Below are 22,676 nucleotides of genomic sequence, written 5' to 3'. Positions count from 1 at the left end.
AATACCTAAATTAGTCTTACAGGAACATTATTCTATGTGTAATGATTGTGGCTACATTGTAATAAGCACGTTATTGTTCTCTCATCGTGAAAGAATTGACATGTTACTGTTTTAAATTTTATTTTTTCATTTTTTGTTAAGGTTATGTAGTTTGGTAATTTCATAGCTCTTTGTAATAAGCTGAAGAACGTTTATTGTAGTTTAAATTCGTTTATGTTGTAATTAGGTTAAGGGCCATTTCAGCCTTCAAACCAATTGTTGAAAAAGGATTACCGAGAAACGAGAATGAATCAGACATAGTGATTGATTAACGAGCTTTCACGATGTTGAAAATAGCTCAAAGTGATGCCACATATCTTAGGCCACTTTTTTTCTGCGCCAAAGGCAATTAAAGCATTCCTCTGCACCAAAACATTGCATCAAAAAACTACTTTACGCTATTCGACAAAGACCTTCCAAAAATAGGCACTAGGATTGACCTGAATCTCCATGTTTATTTTATAGATTAAAAGAAGTAATAATGTTTGTAGTTACATGGCAACAGATTAAATAAATACATTCAATAAGGCGTTTCCGATACGAACCTTGACTGAAGAGACAATCATCGAAAATCTTCGGTTTATTGGTTTGAACTCTGGTGCTAGAGTTTCTGAAAAAGCGTATCGCAATATTTTATAGATAGTATCACTCTTTCATGATTTCTTTTGCCAGGTGGGATGGTGGTTTTGGATTGAAATTTTATTACGGATTTCATTTCGAGAGAAAAGCTACGATCTTACCATGTCCACTATTTCTCTAGGTTAGAAACAGGGTGATTAATAATAATGAGAAAGCTTTTACATTTTTGGAAAATATTATTTTAATCTGGATTCTTAGTAACTCTTGTTTAACGAAGTTGACATTCAAAATAAATAAGTTTGATCTCAAAAAAAGAGTCTCCGGCAACAAAGTATGACAAAAATATCAATATTATTTATGGAACTTAATTTTGACACCCTTGGCAATATGTTTGGAGAATTTGGCATAAATGGAGTACCGCGCATAATGCTCTAGAAACATATAACATGCGTCCGCCAGCAAAGTTTTGAAACGTTTTCGAAACTAGGCCCTGACCATTTTCGAAACCAGGTACCCTCCTGGAACCACCACTTTCGCAATAACACTCAAACGAAATTAACCCCAATTGCAGGAGAGCATCAGTTTCAATATTTCAATTCTTCTTTTCTTTTTTCTCTGATGTGCAGTCAATATAAAGGAGTGCAGAAAATGCGGAATCGCCACATGCATTACATTCGCTGGCAGGAAATTTATAAATGTAAACTTTTTAGGAACAATGTAAAATGACGAAAGCAATGCAATACATATTCATTATCATCAAGGCCGCGTGTCGGGGCTTTTATATTAGCATACTTTATTTTAATATTCTTGCTTTGCAAATCATTTTTAATTTTCATTGTATCGTCCCTCGACTTTTGATGTGTTCTACACTCAAATTAATTGGTTTTATCATGGAAAGGTTTGAAGAATATGGCAGCGACCTGCCAAGCCTTTTTTCCCTCTGGAAATTCAAAAATGTTATTTCCTTTGCTTCACCACTATACAATGTCTGTAGAAGCACACCTATACAAACGAAGTATTTTCTAAAGTTTCAATTTTCTATCTTAGTTTCAATACTGTTACAGGTTTCAGACAACTGATATGAAATTGTTCAAGAAGCCTTTCTGGTATAACTCCAACCTATTACAAGCAAGAAGATTTTTTTGTCAAATGAAGCAACTAAAAAGAGACTGCAACTAACCAAAAGAGTTAACTAATGAGAGACTGCTTTGAATTGCTTCTTATGATAATTCAAACGTCTTGGTATTCGTCATTTTTCTTTTTATGCCATCAATGGCTTTCTACTTTTACATCTATATGTCACTTCTAAGTACTTCTCTGTTCCTTTACAAGGATCACCGAATACCCCTGTATTTGCATAAACAAAGCAAGATGATTTCCCGTCACAAAGTTTCTTCATTTTAGTCAATGAGACGGGGGACCTGCAGTCCGTCCGCCAGTGTGTCCCATACCACTGCTCGCAGTGGGCAAGTGACAGGCGCCCAAACATGGCATTTGAGATTTGAATCGCAGCATCCCCCGTGCAACCGATCGACATCCCTTCACCCTCGCAAACTCTTGCTTCTTTTACAGGTGATGTCAGCTCTGGAAAAAATTTAGAGATATAAATGTAAAAAGTGTGGTTACTGTTTCCTGAAAATTGTATTGTGGGTGCGATTGGAAGAAAACACTTAAGAAAGAATAGTCTTGTTTCACACTTAGAAGTGCGTAGATAAATGTTATTTTGAAACTAGACTTTGAACATTATGCTTTGTTGATATACCTTGGAAGCCATCGATATGAGTTATACATAATTTTGTCAATGGATGATGTAATTCGTTACATAAGTTTGAATCTTAATTAAGCCGAGTATGTAACTGAATGGGGATATGGCATTGATTGTGGGTGAGCTCCTTTTGATAATATCGAGTATTTATATGTCAAAATTGTCATCCTTTTGATAATATCAAGTATTAATATGTCAAAATTGACATTCTTTGCTGAAGATACATCCTCCTTCCCAAGCCTTTCAAAAAAATCTTGACTACAGGGCCTGAGCACAAAGTTTTCTATATTAATTGTTTTTAATAAGTGTTGATTTAGCTAATCTGGAGGTAAAAGCGTTTTGTATAATACCTGGACACTTCTTGCCAGTATCACACTGCGCTGTTTCGGTGCTTGGTCCCAATTTAGAACAATCTTTACCGCTCCCCATTGGCTCGGGGTGTGTACATGTTCTCTCTCGTACCTTAACACCAACTCCACAGTCGCCTTTACATGAAGTCCATGGCCCCCATGAACCGTATCCGCCATTTACATCTACAATGCATAAACATTTAATAAGATCTTTTCTTATATTCGTTGAAAACATTGATGATAATCCTCGTCAGGGGCGGATCTAGAAATTATTCTGAGGGGTGCTAAAACGTAAAGCTTGGTAACCAAGGGTGTTGCTATGCACAAACTCCGTACCCCCTGCTAATAAGCCATAATGAAATGAAAGTCTTCCATAAACTAAAAAGCCTGGATGCCGCGATTGATATAGTAATTTTTGCTACACTTTGATCAGAACTTGGAACTTTGGCTTCAGCTTTTATGCCAAACGCAATTTGCAGCTCTCCCCCTCATATTCACTTAGGTTACAAAAGTATAGAAACTGTAGTCAAATATGATATCATTGCCCGCAGTGGCAAAAGGCCCGAGCCCACAAATTTCCAAAGCAAAGTTTAATTTTTGACTCTTTGCAGCCATTTATTAGAACTTGATCATGGCTGGTGGAATGAAGCCCTTGAACATGAAGTGCAGTGCACGTCATTAGAGACAATAGAACAATAGAAAAAAGTCGGACAAAAGTTGAACACAGGGATTCAAACACAGCATGCATGGCATGCATTGACATTTGATACCAAACCAAACAAATGAGGCCCTGAACGTTTCGCTATGGGCCTGCCGTTTTGAGTATTTTTATGAATTTGAAATCTTTAGAGAAAAAAGTATTCGTAGGAATGTAAGCAGGAATAAGAAGAAAACCCCTTTTGGTCAAGAATACTATGGGCAAGTTTTTGAGATGTTTTGTATGTAGTTCTTGAATGATTAACAAAAGAATAACAAGGGCTCGGGCAAGCTTTATCCTCTGAATATAAATCATACCTCATGGTCTATGAATAAGACGTGAAACACGGAGTTGAAACTTGAAACCGTTCTGTTATATAAACCAAAGCGTTTACAAGTTCTGCCGTTACAGCATCGAGCACCAGGTAAAGATCGTCAAAAGACCTACGAAAACATATTGCAAATTTGCACTTCACCTAAGCATTCGTCGCGTGCTGTATCATAATTCAACTCCCCCTGGTCAACCTCAACTCCCCCTGTTCAAGCTTAACTCCCCCTGGTCATAAAACCACTATACATTTGACTGTAGATTGAAGCGAAGAAACTCCCCCTGGTTTGTCGGTATTCTTTGATGTTTTGGATTTTTGAAATCCATGGGTTCTCGCGCCAAAGTTTAGAACCCCTCGACCTGGCACCGTGATTGGCTAGATTCACTTCCACGGGTGCAGAAAATCGTATAATTTACAGGCCACGGGTTCCTCAAGTGGCTGGTTATAAGAGGAGACAATGCTTTCCGAGTCTGTAGAATGCTATACAGTACAACCAGGGGGAGTTTGATAACACTTCAATGCATGGACTGAAATAACAATGTTGAACAGTTGTGAGACGGGGCATTGAAGCGGATATAACAATTTCAGGAGATGTGCATACTTCTCGGTAAAAGAGATAATAAATGGTTTAAATAATTATAAACAAAATTGCGATAGAATAAGCTTTAATCCCCAAAAAGTTTTTCCTCAAATCTGAGGGGTGCTCGAGCCCCTTTCGCACCCCTCTGGATCCGCCCCTGCTCGTCGTTGAATTTTTACAAAATATGACCAAGCAATTCATAAAATTTGCCTTATAATCCTCATGAAATTGTGGAGGGGAGGGGGGAGGGGCCCTACAGATACCTATAGGCACTAGAGTAGCCCTAGGAAAAATGCACAATACTTTATCTAGAGATCATGTCCTGGATGCGTTTCATCGCAGTTCTAGCTACTCTTTGCTTTAAAAATCATTTGTAGACTGTTTCGTTGACAAGGAAAAAGACGCAACATCTTTCAACCTAACAGATTTATTTGCATTTAATGAAGACAGTCGTAGAAAAAATTATGTTGACGATTGTTATTTATGCCTCGCTCTGGGCCTCGCTTTGGGTTCGTAGAGGAAACATTTAAAATACGTCCAGGCAAGAAGTTTTTGATTCCATTTTTACCAGTATATTTTGTGAATCTTGCAATTCCACTCCTATTTTTCTGTTATTCACACTTTTACCCTCTCCCAACGACCTAAAGACAAGTGACAGTGCCAATGCCCCATGCATGATTTTTTTAAATCAACACCACTTATAGACCCGCTATAAATTGTCTTAATTCCCACTATACATGAGAATACCTACTCTGGATTGTTGCCTCTCTAAATTTGTAGATATATTCAGCATATTCCTGACCCACGCATTCTGCATGCGTCGCATCGCAATTCGTGTACGTCTGGTTTCCTACGCACCGATGTGTTTGGTCCTTTTTGATCAGTGCTTCCATCTGCGTTTGAGTACGCCCGTAACACTCGCCGTAGTAATGCAACGCAAATCCAACATAGGGCTCGGAACGAACTTTGTTCGCTGCTCTTGCAGTCTCACTACATAGGCAGGCCAAGCTAAGATTCAAAAAATATTCAAACCTAAAATTAATGTATTTATGAAATGTTCATTAATTGAAATGTGATGCTTCTTAAAACAAGCACTGACAAAACAGAATAATTCCCTTTTCATTATAAAATGTCTCTTAGAAAAGTCTTTGCTAAGGTTCAATGTAATGAAAGTTATAATTAATAAGTTTTCCTCGGGAGAAAACATCTGCATAACGAAATCGTCATGTTTAGCTCGCAACTTGTTGAATTCAAAAGCATAAAAAACATTGTGTTTGGCAAGTTGAGCCTGTAAAAATTTGAATTCAATCAATATAATCTCTCTACAAAGAGGTTTCTCTATACTGAAATACAAGTTCATAAGTTGATGTTCGTTCTCCCTTTGAATTTTTCAGAAACAAACGTTTGCTATTAAGCTTCCTTGAATTGATTATCATGAATTATTTACTCACTTATGCATGTAGCTTTCTATGGCGTCCCATCGTATTTTATGGCGATCGTTGATTAAGAGATCTTTCGCTTGGGTCCCAAACTCCTCATAGCAGCCTATTTTCACATAATCTCTTTCGCATGTCTTCAGTTCGTTACCTGTAATTGATGTCTCATCGCAGTTACTTTGATTTGTTGTCCATTCAGTTCATATATTCTTTTATCAAGTTTCGATTCTATCTTATTTTCATAAAGTAAGCATTAATTGATCAATTTCATTCAATAACTGGAATAATAATTTATTTTTGAAATCTTCATTATCAAAGACAACTTTTTGGTGGTACATCATTGTATTTTCTTTCAGTTCCTTAAAAGTTAGACTACATGATTGATAATTGTTATTAAGCAATGTTATTCAAACAGTTATTCATTCGTTAAATTAGTTATTTCATTCCTTTAGAAGAATGTAACATTACGATTCTTCGTTAGTCAAGTAAAATAACAACTTTTTCTAACAAAAATGTAAAGATATTCTGCTTATTGTAGAAGAAAACATTGTACAAAATAATAATTAAACGTATTCAACAGATCATCTTACCTCTCACAAAACCAGCAGTGCTGACAAGCACAATTAAGTATGTGATTAACAATCTTGGCATCGTTTCTGTGCGAAGAAGAACTTTATTACGATTAGTTAGATGACCTTCCGCTCAAGCAAATTCAAGCTAGCTAACCATAACATTATTCTTGTTTTCAAACTACAATATTATGATAAACTACAGCTATTAAAAAATACACACAGTAATCGAAATCTTTAGAATTCAAACTATTCATTTCACAGAATACTTGCTTTCCGTGTGCTGGTGCAAATTCTTTTCAATTTTGAAAACAAGCCTTTTTTAATTAAAATTCAGAAAGACGACTGGAGTCTTAAAGCAAAGAACGACAACCTTTGAATATGTTTGCTTACCGTTTATAACTCACTTGCATGCATTGGTATACGCTACGTAAGCGGAAGCGATCTCTGATTGGCTGATAGCCGGCGTCCCTAGCTACGTGGTGGTTACGGGATACGCTTGCTCAACCAAGTAGCAGCATTTGTAGTTATGGCGAACCAAGTTATTAGTCTGTCGGGATTGGTAAATTTCTTTCGTGATGATCAAAATGTTGTGAGTAAAGGTGAAACAAAATATCATTCAGGTTTCGTCCTACAAGTGACAATTGATGGATTCGCTATAAAGGGTGTCGTTCGCGCGTCGATGAAAGATCGATCGTACAAAGTAGGCCTAAGCGTAAATGGAGAGGGGCTTATAACCTCAGCAGAATGTGAATGTCCTAGAGGACAGTGGTTATGTAGTCATATGGCTGCTACAGCCATTTATGTCAACAAAAAGGGCATGTCCAAAACAGATTTGCCTAATTCATGGATGCACAGGCCTAAAAGCAAAGCAAAGAGGGAATCAGAGACGAAGACCATTTCGGACCTTTTCCCACCGACGAAGCCCCATTACAAGGCTGCCTCCAGAAGCTTTACGGAAGCTGACCGAGAAAATTTCCACGATAGACTAGTTACCATGAACGTTGACTGTCCGTTTCGATGGATTCTCTCGCCTGAACCCGACACCAGTAAGGATTCAAAAGGACCACCTCTGATAGAAGATCTGCTGCCTCTCTTTGCCAGCAATAAGGAGCTATTTGTAAAAGAAGTAGCAGTGACAAGAGAGCAGCAGCAATGGGTTGCTGAAGCAACAAAGCTACAAAGTAAGAGTCATTTGTGGGGCCAGTATAGGAGACTGCGCTTAACTGGTAGCAACTTTGGCTTGGTGTTAGGAGCAGTTAAGCGAAATATGGAATTTAATAAGCAGTACCCGCCTTCGCTTTTCAAAACTCTAAAAGGGGAGTACAACTTGATGAGCAAGGACAGCATAATGTGGGGAGGAATGCACGAAGAAGTGGCATGCAAACAGTATGAAGAAAAAACAGGGAATAGAGTCACTTCAACTGGGCTGCATCTTTTCCAATGTGGATACCTTGGTTGTTCCCCAGATGGAATTATTTCTTCAAAAGAAATGGATGGTCCAGGAGCCCTGGAAATTAAATGCCCTTGGAAATACAAAGACTCTTCAATCAAGGAGATGATCGAGAAGGAAATGACTTCTCCATCCCATTTCAGACAATTTTATTTAACCCATGACCTGATGCTCAACAATTCACATAATTACTGGCATCAGGTCCAAGCAGAAATGGCTGCCCTTGGTACCAAATGGGCACATTTTGTTGTTTGGACAGCTAAAGACATGCATGTTGTTTTTGTCCCAAAAGATGAGAATTGGGAGAAAAACAATATACCTTTGCTAAGTGACTTTTATCTTAACACATTATTACCATCATTTTATTTAACTGAATAATCTTTTCCTATGTTTTAAGGATAAAAAGCAGCGATATTCACAGAAAGAGGAAATCCTTGACTCACATTATTGAAACATTTTAAATAATATAAATGATCTAATTTTTTTTAAACAAGGGGGTTCAAGGTGTTCAAAAAGAAAGAAGTTGTTGTGTTGGGTTTTGTTGATGTAGTTTTAAAAATACACTTAATTTGATTAAATTTTATATCTTCAACAGTTTCATTTTGATATGTCATATTCAACAGAGGTGTACCAAGAGGTTATAGGGAGGAGTAGCTTTTATTCACTTTGGGCAAATTTTATCTATCAACCCATCCACTCTATTGAATACCAACCTATGTATCAATAAATTAATAACAGGTTCATATTTTATTTGCACAAAAAAATGAAATTTTTTAAATTGATATGTTCTGAATTAACAGTTTGTTGTCTGTTGTTTATTGTTATTAATCACTAGCTACACTATGATTTACTATGTGAATGCAAAAAATCACTTTTCACTGTTTTCATAGTCTATGCCACTGAATGTCAAAAGATGTATTTTGGACCAGATAAGTGTCTGATTAAAAGAGGAGGGTGTCTGACATACAGTTCATGTATCAATGAATGGGGGGGGGGGGGGGGGGAGGGCAAACCTTGATCTTATGCAGTATATAAAAAATTACATATTTGGCAACAGGCAATATGCTATTAGTGTCTCACTACTTAAATATTCCACTTATAACTGGTGACTGCAGATTAACAAGGGCTGCACAAACTTGAACAATTTTATTAGCAAGTTGTCTTTGATTGGTCTCCAAAGCCTGCAATATTTTAAAATTTCGAAGACGCTCAATTGCCCTCTCCACATGGATTCTTGATCTTGAAATTTTTCTTGAAAGTATGGCTTCAGCCTTGGTGAATCTTTCTTTGCCACTTAAAAAAGCAGGCAAATTGAGAGATACTCCTTGTGGCAGTATATCATGGAGAAGAAAACCCTTGTCTGCCAGTATAAGATCTCCAGCCTGCAAAATTTAAGAAACACAAAAAGCTCAAAAGTAAATTTCAAGACTGCTTTCAGAACATTACAACTTTATTTATTTTTGAGTGATTAGAAACAAAATATTACATTTGGGGATTAACAATTTGGCATTATTCGCTAAATACATTTGGAAAAATATATTTTGTTGTGCATCATTTACTTAAATTCAAATACAGGAAACTATTCTAACTGGACTTCAGTTGATTTTGTGCAGAAACTGCAATTTGGTTAAAAAATTTAAATTTGATATTATATGCATGTTTAGGTGTTACAAGTAGAGACTTCTTCCCCTTACCTTTAAATGGCTTAAAATATTAGATTCTTGGGTGACAACTTTATCACTGGTGCTTCCGGGATATCCCTCACTCACAAAGGTTATTGCCCCGTTAGGAGCAACACCAATGAGATATTTTGCTGTCAAGTTATGCTTGTAGTTACTGTATACAAGATTTGCTGCTTCCAGGTCCTTCCTTGGGGCTGACAAACGGAACTCTGTACAGTCTAAAATGATGCGGCAGTTTGAAAAGTCACCAAAAGAATCAGGCATACTTGACTGATTCTTGGCAAGGGATGGAACATTTTGCATCAATTTTACAAAGATAATCTCGTGTAGTAAATGAATATATGTATAGAATATATTGGTTATGGTTGTTCTGCTAACTCCAAATCTTTTAGCCAAATCAAAGAGTGGGACATCAAGCTTGAGCTTCATCAGGCAAACCAGAAGTTGATCAGAGTGACTTAAAGATTTGACTTCAAATCCATACCAATAGTTCAAAGGTTTGAAATGAGCCAAAAGTTGACTCAATTCTTCAAAAGCAACCTTAGTTAATGTTGTGTAATTCTGTATATCTTTATTATTCAAATTTTTATAACAAAAAACTTTGCCCTGGAGTTCCTTAATTTCTGCCATGGCTTCTTTTAAATCACCCTTTACTCCGGCAAGGTTCTGATCCAGATTGCAAACGGATTCTTCAGTGGATGATTGCATCGTTACATCAACACTGCTGCTCATGCTACTATATTCAGCCAAGTCTGTGGATGTTTCTCCCTCACCGGCCATATCTCCTGTAACCACGGTGGCTTCATGTTCACCTCTCGCTTTCTGAGCAGCTCTAGATTGGCGCTTTGGTTCTCGTTCATCACCCTCATTTCCCCTTAAATTCAAGCTTGGGATCGCAGTTCTCTTTAATCTAAGCCTTCGGAATTGGGCTGGTGTATCAGACCTTGGCTGAGAATAATCAGTTCTTTCGAAATGTTTGCCACACACGAATGACGACTTTTTCGGAACGAACACGGCACGACGAATTCTGATCTCCCAAGCTTTCGAAAGCTTCTTGTCACTTGGAAATTCGTGAAACGACAAGTCGGGATTAATTTCTGAGTCTGAGTTGCAACCAAACACACAGCAGTACTTTGGCATCTCTATAATAATGTAAAACGCAACGCAAATCTACTTGAAATCGAAATAATTAATTGCTGTTTGTTTATGAGCACTTAGGCCAAATCCCGTAACCACCACGTAGCTAGGGACGCCGGCTTTCAGCCAATCAGAGATCGCTTCCGCTTACGTAGCGTATAGGAATATGATCGCCTAGCAATGGTTCTTTGGACTTTATGCTCTACTTGGTGGCTTTTATGCTAATATCTTACCAGAGACACTGCTCCGATGCTTAGACATTAAATGTTGAATCTTAGAGTCAATATTTTTGGAATATAAATCAGATATTTCTATGTCTTGTCTTGCTTTTTTCCTCTTGTCCGGTTGAGACAATGCCTTTTTTCTGCAGCTGTGTGTACAGTATCTATCTCGTTTCTATCAAAATACGCAGTTCTTTATTTTCCAATGTTGGTTGATCTTCTCGGGTATACGTAAAAGAACCAATCTGCACGCATCATCGCGTTCAATTAATGAATTCTAGCAACTGATTTTGATATCAAACGCGATAGCCCAAATGAATTTAAAGAAGAAATTGTATCTTTATTGGTTAAATTTACATCTTTTGACATACAAGATACCCTGTTATCATCTGTATTATTTTCGGAAGCTTGCTCGTCTCAAAGCACATGTCCTATTGCATATTTTGTTTATTTTTATCCTTCCTTTCTTAATTGCCTTTGAAATAAATTGAGCAGTATCTCGTATATTTAATTGCAAATGGGCCAAGGAAGATCATCCTTACTCTCGCGTCCAAATGATAAAATGAATGAAACATGTTAGATTTGTTCTACTTTCCCATTGAAAATGTTCCAGCCAGTCTTGAAGTTGGGCACCATGCCTTTGTTTCAAGCCAGCCGTTTCCTGTTACTTAGACCCAGGCTACAGTTTTCCTTTCTTCGACGTCAGAAATATATTATATTGATAACTAACCTTTTATGTAGTAAATACAACAATCTAGGTTTTTAACAAGCTATCAACTTTACAATTTTTCTTTCATAGACTACTTGAATAAACATATATCGATGTACATCTCAACCTAATTTATGCGCCAACCAGCATACTTTTAAGATTTTAAGCTTTTAAAACTGCTTTTTCTTACTTTTTTAAAATTGCATTTTCAGGGATTTATATACTATTCCGTTTTGTAATGGTCAATTTCTGTTTAGTTTTGGTTTATTGGAAAATAAGTTACAAATGCCACAATTTGTCTCGGTAAAACATATTTATCATGAAAATAAGTATAAAAAAGAATGAATTTTGATCAATTACTAAGACAGTGCTTTCCAAAAAGACAGTTTCTGATTTTTGGTGCTAAAGATACATTAGAAAAAATCTCTTAGAAGAAAAGGGTCTGCTAGAATATTTAACATAGAATTTAGAAAAATTTGCCGTCAATCAGAATTTCAGATTGGCTTAAGTTTATTTTAAATTAACAGTTTACTTTTCAAAGAGATTTTGAAAAAGACTAATTGACAATCCCAAACAGCAGCTATTGAGCCAAACATCTAACATATGTTGGATAGAATGAATGAATATTCCTACACCCTCTCCCACCTCAGATCCAAGTTGATGCATATTTACTTATTGACCCACCAGGGGAGTATAGATGGATGAAATGCATGCGTGCAAATGGTGCAAAGATTTATATTTGTTATAAAAGCTAACTACAATATCAATAATTGTTTAATTAAAATATTTTGCCGTTGTGAAGTTTACTATCGAAGAAAGCTGATGCTCGGAATAATCAAAAACAGACCAAAGAGGTCATTAAGGAGCTTCATATGCCATCCAGGTGTTCCCTTGGCTGATGGGTCTTTTCTAGGACCTCCGTAGACTTAGCAACCCAAACTGAGATGATACAATTGCTCAGATCTTTCTCCTTTGAAGTTTTTCTTTTTCATTACTTTCTAGCAATGGCCATTGAGGTAAATGACAAAAATATTAAGCTAATAAACATCCCATGTTCGCGACAATTGCTTTTTTTAAGCTCTTGATGTGTTTGTGTTATAATGAGATTGACAATCTCTTGATCATTAGCCAGGAACAATCAACACGACGACGAGAATCAAATGTAATGAAATAGAATTTCGAAATAAATTGAATTTAGTAAACGCTTATATTTCGCCCCGACATTCATTTGATAATTTCTTGTCTGACATTGCAGCTACATATTACTGAATAAAGACCCTTAGCGATCAATGAGAGATAATTTTTAGCCACTGCGATATTGCTGTCACTGCGCAGGAGTAATCATGACAGGTTTCTGGTGTGTGTCCTGCCATGCCTCAAAAGTCAACAATCGAAAGTCGCAGGTGCAACTTCAACCGCTAGCAGGAAGTGACGAACAAGCCTTGGCGAAAACGTTATAGTTGTGTTTAAGATTGTATCTTTACGTTACATTCAAACGTTGTACACACTGGATCTTATTATGAAATCAAACGAAGATGTTTGAGGCAGCTGGCCTGATCTTCTTGACATCGTTTATATTCACGCAATGGCACTCAGGCAGTTACGTCGAGTCTGCATTTTGCAATAATTCCTTGTTTGTTTCGCAGACAAACGGACAGAATCGTCGCACGATCATACAAGATGGAGATTTTATGCTGCAAGGAATTTTCTCTCAAACGAAAGGACCGGACTGTGGAACAATGTCCAGAGAAGGCGTTGTCAATGTTGTTGTGATGCAACTGGCTATTAAGCACATTTCGCGTTCCAACATCCTGCCTGGTTTCAAACTTGGCTATCAGATTGACGATGGCTGTACAGACATCCCAAAAGTCATGAAAAGAGGTATCGAAATTGTTTCAATGTACCGGCCTAATTCTGTTTGTAGGGCAGACTTTATTGACTGTAAGTCAAATAAAACTGGGCAAGGTGTCAAATCGATCAATGCTGTGGTTGGGCCAGGGTACTCATTTCTCACGATTCCTCTAGCAAGTTTAATGGGACTCTACAACATTCCACATATCAGCTACCAAGCTTCCAGCAGACTCTTAAACAAGCGTGAGTTGTATAAGTCTTTTTTTCGAACAATACCTTCAGATTCAAATCAAGTGCTTGTTATGCTGGACATGATGAAGAAATTTGGATGGAATTATTTGGTTGCAATTGGTAGTGATGATGACTATGGTAAATTAGGTATTTCAGCATTAAAAGAGGCAGCAGCAAGCCGAAATGTCTGCATTGCATATGATGCATATGTTCCTAATACAAAAGATAAAATGAGACCAAAAGTTGATGAGATTGTGAGTCAATTAAAAGCATTACCAAAAGCAAAGCTTGTTATTTTGTTTACATACACCTCAATGGGTGAAATGATTCTACAGGAAGCAGAGAAAAATAATATTCACAGAGTGTGGCTGACAAGTGATGCCTGGTCTGCTACTGGACCTTCCCTGAATGTTAGTGAACAGTGTTTATCTGGTATCATGACAGTTGCAACTGAGAAAGTGAAAATACCAACTCTTGAGCGATATCTTGAAAGCAAGATCAGTAATGAAGCAGAATGTAACCCTTGGCTGGCCTTGTACTTGAAACAACAATACAACTGTCATTTTATAAACCAAGTAGCATCATGCCCTGGTCAAACTCCAAGCAGCATTAGTAAAGAGATGCTAGCCGATAACAGTGGAGGTTATGGAAATTTATATGATGCAGTGTTTGCAGTTTCTCACAGTATACAGGCCATGTTGACAAAGAAATGTGGGTATCAAACAAGTAGTTATAACAATACTACTTGTTTTCCATTCAGCCCAAAAGAGTTGCTTGCTGAAATACCCAGAGTGAACTTCACTGGAATTTTCAGCAGGTCTGTGGCCTTTGATGGACAAGGTGACCCAAAGGAACCCCATTATATTATTGAGAATATTCAGAAAATTAATGGAAGGTTGCAGTATGTTCAGATAGGAACATGGGACATGCTCAGTGCAAAGCAAAGAGGGACTTTAAATCTTAACACAGAAAAGATAGTTTGGCCGAAAGGTTTTGTTGATTCTCGTGATTCAAAATGCAGCAGAGATTGTTTACCTGGAGAGTATGTTAATGCCAAGACAGAATGTTGCTGGAGCTGCCAAGATTGTCCAGCATTACATGTGAGCAGTAAGAACAACTCAAGAAGTTGCATCAAATGCCCTGCTAGATACCATACAGATTCAAAAAGGACAGTTTGCATTAAAACTCCAATCATCTATCTTACCCCAAGTTCAGGAGGTGGTGTTGCAATACTGACAGTATCTTTTTTTGGTATCTTCATTGACTTTGTCATTATGGGACTATTCTACAAAATCAGACATTCTGTTTTAGTAAAAGAATCACAACCTGCCATCATTGTATTTTCCATTTCAGTTCTATTATTTTCATTTCTTTATGGTGTTATGCACATTTTAAAGCCAAACAATGACTTTTGCTCAGGAAGAAGTTCATATTTTTTTATGTTGTTTGCCACATTTGCAGGGATGTTATTAGCATCAACGACCATTGTAAAGGAAACTATCACAGCCAAGATCAACAAACATGTAACCATTGATGCATTTGTTGTTCAGTATTTTGTTATCATTTTTGTCATGCTCATTGAGTTGGTAGCAATAATTGTTTGGCTATCAGTGGATCCAGTTGAAGCAGATTTGTTTCCCAGGCTTGGAAATACTGAGCTGTTTTTGGAGTGCAAATTAGAGCTTACTCTGAGCAGATTGATTTGCATCGCTCTCCCTTGTGTTGTTCTTATTATTTCAATGATTATTGCATTCAGAGAGAGAGATCAGGAGCATCTATTCAATGAGCCCAAATTTCTCAGCTTCACGACCATTGCAATTTCAATCATTGTTGTTGCTTTTATTCCAACATTCAAATATGTTGTTGGTGTTTACAAAGCAATGGTGATGGCATTCACTGTTGATCTTTGTGCTTATACCTACATTGGATGCATGTTTGTTCCTAAAATCTATACACTAATGACAAATGGTTACAACCTTGGATGTGGGCATTCTGAAAATGGTGTTGCTGGCAATGAAAGCTGCAGTGTTCATGGGATTGAAATGAGAGAAGGAAAGAAATCTGTTACAAACACAGACTTTAATGCTTCTTTAGAAGCTCAAGACAAGGTTTCTGATCAAAGTTCTGAAGTGCCAAGACCAGAAAACAGTTCAAACCTATCAAGTCCTGTTTCTCAAAAGAGTCTTGCATCTCCCCGTAAACTATCTGATACAGGTTCTGGCAGTCACCTCATGCCACAGAAGCCAACATATGTGTGAATTTCAACAACACACAAAGAAGATTTTTAAGAGTTATTAGCTCACATTCTTCAGTTTATTTTGTTTTCCAAAAAATCATCAAATGTCACTGATTACATATTCCTAATATGACCAGGGCCATAGCTAGAATTGTTCTTGATGGGGGAGGGGGGATTCTCACCAATAATTATAGAATCTTTTTTCCCAAATAATAAACCCTTTTGTTCCTATTATGTAAAACCCCAACACCCTGCCCCAAGATAGTTTGTGCCTTCCTAAAGTACTGATTGAAAGTCTTTATTTGATGTAATTTGATGTAAGTCGGTCTAAAATGGTTATCATTTTAAGTCTAGCATTTATATTATATTGTTGTCACTAGCAGGTGCTGAAAACATGCAACCCATCATAAAACTTTTAGATTTTAATTATCATTTATCGGACGAGTTTGGCTGGTTCATAATATAACATCATTATTTCTACTGTATACATCAGTCACTGCTCTAAACCAGTAATTATTACAATGAAGTTTATCTAATTCAACTTACAAAAAGATTTATGTTTCAGAAGAAGCAAACAATTATTACTGTATTCATTATACATTGCTGTCCATTGGGAATTTTAGACTATATAAATGCAAAAATTTTAAATCAAACACATATAGTTTATGCAAGCTTATATTTTTTGTAAATTGTACAACTATTTAATTTTAAGTAGATCTTATTTATGATTTCAGAGTCAGTTGATCATAAAAAATGGTTTTTTGCCTGTAATATAAACAGCTATTATAAGCAACACATTAATGCTGATAATTATTGCTTTCCTTCTATGCCTAATTGTCTTTGTTGTCTGTCCGTTGGGAATATGAAGAAGGGGGTGAACATATGAGTAACAGGCCAGCTCAGTTCAGCAAATCTTTTTTAAAAGAAGGAAATTTCAAACTTTGAGCTAGAAAAGTATCTAATCTTTCTAGCCTTGTTTGAGAGATGAATTATGCCCGTCTTCCAGACACTAGCCTCCATTTCGAGGCCATTGCACATGCGCATTATCACTCGAAGCCCTGGCAGGAAGTTCAGAGAAAATCTCTGATATTTTGCCAAAACTATAATTTCTATTTAACGAGAAAAAGAAGCATGCCCAATGGAAAAGATAACGTCAGGGGCATAGCTAGCAGGGGTGTGATAGCCCCCCAAATGTTCAGGTGTTGGTCGGTATATCATGCTAGTCAATGAAATCCTTAGCTTAGCTCGGCAGATGGAATGGTTACTAAAGTTTCTATCCATATTTTTTTTATCTGCTCATCATTCAAATAGTAGAATAAATGTCATTATTTGCAGTAAAATCATTGCAATTTGATCATGTAGCTACACCATTCAGCACTATTTTTTATAGGCTATAGGCTTGAAAAAACTACTAATTTTTGGGAATATTTTTGGAAAATGCAGGTTTTTTGGTTTCTCTATGATCAGAACAAACAAGAATTGAATTTAAGTTTGGGAAAAATTGTTTTCAAAAATTTTGAAAAAAAAATTTCAAAAACATGTATTTGCTAGATTTGTTTGTCTCCTGAAAATGCGACTTTATAGATGGGTTTGCTTTTGTAAAAAGTAAGGCTATTGGATTGGAAAATCATCTAGTTTTTTGGAAATATCATCATTTTTAAAAAACAGGTTTTTACTGGCTTTTCTATGATCAGAAAAAACAAGAATTGAGTTCAAGTTTAGAAAAAATCTTTTTAAAAGCAATTGCTTATAGATTGGTCTGTTTTCTATAGAAATCATGGATATAGAATTTTCTCGTTATTTGGAAACATTTTTTCAAAAAAACATTTATATTGGCTTTTTTATGATCAGAAAAAACAATTGAGTTTAGATTTAGAAAAGAATTTCATAATTGAATTCAGTTTTGGAAAAAAGTTGTTTTTTGAAACAGTAACTTTATAGCTGTGTAGTAGCTTTATAACTCTTTATTTAAAGAGTAAGGCTATAGGCTTGGAAAATCGTCTGTTTTCTTGGGAACATTATCTAGCAGATCTATTGGCTTCTCTATGATCAGAAAAAACGAGAATTGAATTCGAGTTTTGGATTAATTGTTTTTTGTGTGAAAAGTGACTTGTAGATTGGCCCGTTTTTTGATAAAGTAAAAGCTACTGGGTTAGTAAGAGTCAAAATTTTTTATTAACAATTATATCGGCTTCTCCATTATCAAGAAAAAAACAAGAATTCACTTTAGTTATGGAAAACAATTGTTTGCTCGAAAGAAACTACTATTTTGAGAAGTCCACTTGCTGAAGTCGTCAAGCTCTTTGGAATTTTGGTCTCTGTATGGTTAGCATAAATGAGAACTGACTTAGCTTTGGAGAAACAAATTTATTTTGAAAAAATATTGACTCTATAGATGGATTCGTTTTTGATAAAAATTAACGTTATAAGCTTGGAAAAAACATTGAGTATTTTGCATATATTTTCTAAAAGGCAGGTTTATTAGCTTTTCTGTTGCTAAAAAAACAAGAATTGAATTAGTTTCGAAAAGCAAGTGGTTAATCGAGGAAAATAGCGTCTTTTAACAGGAGCCAACTTTCAATAAAAAACAATGCTATAGACTATAGAATAGAAACTTCGGCAATCATTCAGAAATTTTTTACTTCAAAAATAAGTCTATTGGCTTCTGTATAATCAGGAAAAGGAAAAATAACTTTAGTTTCGTTTCGTCGAAATTTTGGAACTTTTTCAAAAACGGTTTATTATCTCTAATTTGAAAAAAAGAGCAAGCATTGAATGTGGTTTTGGAAAAAACCGTTTTTTCGAACAAATTGCGATCTTTAGAGAGATCCGTTTTTGATAAAAGGTAAAGCTATAGGTTTTGAAAAACATCTATCTGCAAAAAAATTAGTGCAGGGAGTGGGGGGGGGGGTATTTTAAAATGATTTACGGATTAAGGCTCAGAGTAAGTTGGGGCTTGCGTTATTCACAAACTATTAAGAAATTGGATGCTAAAATTGTTTCGTTGATTGAATATTTCTAAAGGACATTATTATTATGCTGAAAAAGTTGCTTTATATTATCCCGCTTATAATATGTTATGCTTCTATCATTATGAAAATTAGTTTTTGTTAGTAGTTTTATAAATTGTAAAATAGGACACGATCATTACTGCATGCTAAACAGAAATATCAAGCTAGGAAACAGTGTAATCGCTTTTAGAAATCACCATGATAAAGTTTTATTTTATTGTATCTTCGTATTCAGCTTCTATTCCAGTTGTTCAGTTTATCACCGCTGTAAGACGTTTTGTACTTATTTATATTAATTTACTTCTTTTAGATCGAATACGATTTATAGTATACGATTATGTGCATGTTCCGAAGTCTGTCCTATTTATAAGGAACCAGAAATGCTAGTCAAGAATTTGCCAGGTATTGCTCCGTAGAGATTAGAATTATTCTGAAATTTTCGAATACTGTCTAATATTCTTAGATATTTGTTTACGGCTTTGCAAAATCGGATTCTTCCACATAGGGCTATCTCGCCTGACGCGATTTTGAGAGGAATTATGAAAGAAATATCGAGCGAAACGGGCTAGCCACAAAAAGCTTACTTTGACTTTTATGGTGTTTGATTAACCGGCGAAGCTTATCAAACACAAATATGGCGTTTTTCCAAATTCTTAAGGGTGTGGTCTATTAAAAATTTTCCAAGTGGGTAAACCTCCGTGGCCCCTGTTGTAAGATACATTTTTGCCCCTCCAACCTCCCTACACTGCCTACGCCACTGAATGAATTCCAAGTCGTCAAATTTCACAAATCAAACACAAGGGAAAATATAGTTACAGAAGACTCCGGTTTTATTCCAATTTTTGCGTAAGCTGTAACCGTAAGCGAAGTGTGACTGTAAAAAGAGCTTAATTGAATAGGTATGCGCATATGGGTCTAAATTTTATGTGAATATAAGCGATAATGTGATTTTAAGTCGTAGTCGACTTTATCATTCACTTTTACAAATCTGACTAGCCTGAGATCAGGATGGGACGGAAGACTTGGCGGAAAAAATATAATTCCTCTGTCCCAGCTCTTCCACCCCTGCTCTCTTGGCCTCAACTGCCTGATCTCAGGCCAAATCCAACGACAAGTTAAACAGAATTTAATGTTAAAACATGAATTATATAGTAAGGTTGTGGACAAAGAGATGATTAAAAAAACATAAAATTTGTTCTTTTGCTGTTAAACTATTAAAGAAAATATTAATAGTATCTGAAATACATAATTAGAAAAATAAGCTGTTCGTGCATGGTGAATTGCGTGAAAAAACTATTAAAAATGCTCAAAGCAGTTAGCTGTTGCAAATGAGTTTTAATTCATAGGGATTATTTGAGGTGATTTCAAATGATTTTCAAACAAGATTGAATACAAGATCATATTATTGGGGAGATTGTAGGTTGCAAGATTAAACTGATCTTGAAAATTAAAATTATACTATAAAGTATTGTCAGGTAATATCAAAATTTGAAATGATGAATTCCACTTCATACTGAATGGACTCATGTACCAATTGAAAACCAGACTCTAGTACCAGCATCCCTCCACCACCCTTTACAATCTCCATTACTGCAACAAATGTTGACTGCAGCTATACATTCTGAATAAGTTAGAAATAAAACTGCTTCCAATAAATAACTAACAAATTGCTTTCCAAACATTCACTACCATGTGTCATAAATAGAAGCAGCCACATCATTTTTAAACATAGTCCTTATTTAGAAAATGTATCTTGTTTAAAGCCTTACAGTCACATCAATCTCTTTTCAATATATTGGCTCTTAGAAAATTTCGTTCTATCTTCCTATCACCAGAAACTCTTTTATTCCAAGCATTAAGTGTTACAACAATGGCAGTTGCATCATCAGTGGATCCATACTGCCTTGCACAGCAGGTCAGCGCATCAGCACTTTCTTGAGCATCGCTGTGCTGCAACACAATTTCCACTATTTCTTCATCTGTGATCCAATTAGAAACACCATCAGTGCATAAAACTAGAAACTGGTCATTATCGGCATCCAACTCTACAAGTCTGTGGCAAGGTGTATGAGTCACTCCAGATTTTCTAAGGAGTATGTTACCAAACGATCTTGTCATTGATAACACTCCATTGACATAAGGAACAAGTTTTGTATCCCAATCAATCCAACCTCCTTCTTTTTCTATCCTTGTCACTTCATTCTCGTTATTCGGAGTGTGATCATCAACTAAGGCAAGAGGGCTTCCAGCACGGCAAAGAATTGCATGACTGTCTCCTGTCTGCCCAATCAAAAGTTCTGACTTCTCTGAGATAAGGGCAGTAAGTGCAGTGGTTCCAATGTGATCTTTAATAGAGAAAAATATCAGCAACACTTAAAAAGTTTTAAAATACCAGGTTGGAAAGATGCATGATTTCACTACACATAGCTGCAAACAACATCACACTATCAGCTGTGACCTGTGAGCAAAGGCATTTAAGCTGCAACCAACACTGCCCAAGCCTGTATATACATGACTTAAGATTTAAAGCTAAATATGTATATATATATATATATATATATATATATCTATGACATGATGGATATGGTGTAATATGTTACGTTTTTATTTTACATATAACATGTAAAAATTTACTGTTGTAAGCGCTGCTGCACTTGTTCATTAATCTAATTAAAAATACTATTTTTTCATTGGCATCACTCTACTGTCTTTCTGCTTTCATTTGGTGATTCATGTTATATTTAAATAGTGGTGATTTAGTGTTACATAATTAATCTCAAACGAACCTGTTCACTCTACATTGTGGGTGAAGTGCGAGCACAAGAAATTCGAATGAATCAAAATATACTAAGACAAATGTAGATAAGTCAATCTTCTGTGAGTGTTTTATTTCAATTGTAACTGAGGTTTAGTCCAAGTTACAACATTGTAGGGTAGGTGTGAAAAAAAGCCAAGAGTAAATACCTCTCTCTTTCTTTTCAAAATCGTTAGCCAGGATTTCAACCTCCAGTAAGTGCTCACAAGTTTCAAATGAATTTTCAACTAGCTCCTTCCCTTGAGCTGCTAGGCTTTCGTCAGGAAATATATTTTTTGCCAAGATACCCGAAAGTTCATTTCTCAAAAAGTCCGCACCAAAATGGCCCCTGTGACCATCAAATACAGCAAAGTAACTGAATCCAGGCACAAGTTTCTTTATGATATCATACCGATCCTCGTTGCTCTTTAATTTTCCTTGACAGCAGCTAACACCATGGCTTTGCTGGCTTGGAAAAGAATTCTTGAGTTCAGATTGTTCTGATGTAATTGATGATGAGAATCCTCGCATTACCGAAGTCCTCAGAGGCAACAAAAATGTCCGAGTTTGCTGAGAGCTTGTTATCTTTGTTGCAAAAATAAAGCACCTAAATGATCTGTGATACATTTTTGGCTCCTAATTGATGTTAATTTTCAATATCCAATGATTCTGTTTCCCATCAAATGTTGATCTGAAGAACCTGCTCTTTTTCTAGGCCAGGCAAAGCAAAAGGCACAACAACACAACAAACATGGTAATACTTCCACCCACAATAACCACTTCTTGAATACGAGGTTAGGTGATGTTCTATCTCGATTTTCGTTCGTGCATTTGTTTGAGATGTTTAATTCTATAATTTATATTTGATTTTATGATTTTTTAAGAATAATATTGCTAGCAAGAGCCGTGAAGATCCCGATATAAGAACTTAGCAACAGCAATATCGTTTTTATAGCGAGTTCTTATAAAAAAGTGTACACATTTCAATCTCATCAATGCTCATCCACG

The 22,676-nt window shown here is 36.0% G+C and overlaps 4 protein-coding genes across 5 annotated transcripts; 1 reads left to right on the top strand and 3 right to left on the bottom strand.

Moving 5' to 3' along the window:
• Positions 1 to 1,636: 1,636 nt before the first annotated feature.
• LOC135690104 (uncharacterized) lies at positions 1,637 to 6,784 on the bottom strand. Of its 2 annotated transcripts, none has more exons than XM_065207573.2 (6): positions 6,737 to 6,784; positions 6,365 to 6,430; positions 5,790 to 5,925; positions 5,090 to 5,346; positions 2,734 to 2,916; positions 1,637 to 2,202 (listed from the first exon to the last, which is right to left on the bottom strand). In XM_065207573.2, exons 2-6 carry the CDS (start codon positions 6,423 to 6,425, stop codon positions 1,880 to 1,882), a joined length of 960 nt encoding a protein of 319 aa, XP_065063645.2. In that variant the 5' UTR covers positions 6,426 to 6,430; positions 6,737 to 6,784; the 3' UTR covers positions 1,637 to 1,879. The 2 variants fall into 2 exon arrangements, with proteins under 2 accessions (XP_065063645.2, XP_065063646.2); XM_065207574.2 differs by having other exon boundaries at positions 6,365 to 6,445; positions 6,737 to 6,779.
• Positions 6,785 to 8,875: 2,091 nt separating this feature from the next.
• Positions 8,876 to 10,618, bottom strand: LOC135684910 (uncharacterized). The gene is made up of 2 exons (XM_065200609.2): positions 9,491 to 10,618; positions 8,876 to 9,178 (listed from the first exon to the last, which is right to left on the bottom strand). Exons 1-2 carry the CDS (start codon positions 10,616 to 10,618, stop codon positions 8,876 to 8,878), a joined length of 1,431 nt encoding a protein of 476 aa, XP_065056681.2.
• A 2,291-nt stretch (positions 10,619 to 12,909) lies between these two features.
• LOC135690101 (extracellular calcium-sensing receptor-like) lies at positions 12,910 to 20,614 on the top strand. The gene has a single exon (XM_065207568.2). The coding sequence runs from the start codon at positions 13,081 to 13,083 to the stop codon at positions 15,883 to 15,885; it is 2,805 nt and encodes a 934-aa protein (XP_065063640.2). The 5' UTR covers positions 12,910 to 13,080; the 3' UTR covers positions 15,886 to 20,614.
• Positions 20,066 to 22,414, bottom strand: LOC135689482 (protein phosphatase 1K, mitochondrial). Its single transcript, XM_065206721.2, has 2 exons — positions 21,839 to 22,414; positions 20,066 to 21,219 (listed from the first exon to the last, which is right to left on the bottom strand). The coding sequence occupies exons 1-2, from the start codon at positions 22,293 to 22,295 to the stop codon at positions 20,651 to 20,653; spliced, it is 1,026 nt and encodes a 341-aa protein (XP_065062793.2). The 5' UTR covers positions 22,296 to 22,414; the 3' UTR covers positions 20,066 to 20,650.
• Between the last annotated feature and the right edge of the window lie 262 nt (positions 22,415 to 22,676).

Source organism: Rhopilema esculentum, chromosome 5 (genome assembly GCF_057945365.1).
Source record: "Rhopilema esculentum isolate cy_ngs chromosome 5, ASM5794536v1, whole genome shotgun sequence".
NCBI classification, from domain to species: domain Eukaryota; kingdom Metazoa; phylum Cnidaria; class Scyphozoa; order Rhizostomeae; family Rhizostomatidae; genus Rhopilema; species Rhopilema esculentum.
This window is presented reverse-complemented; position numbering and strand designations above follow the sequence as displayed.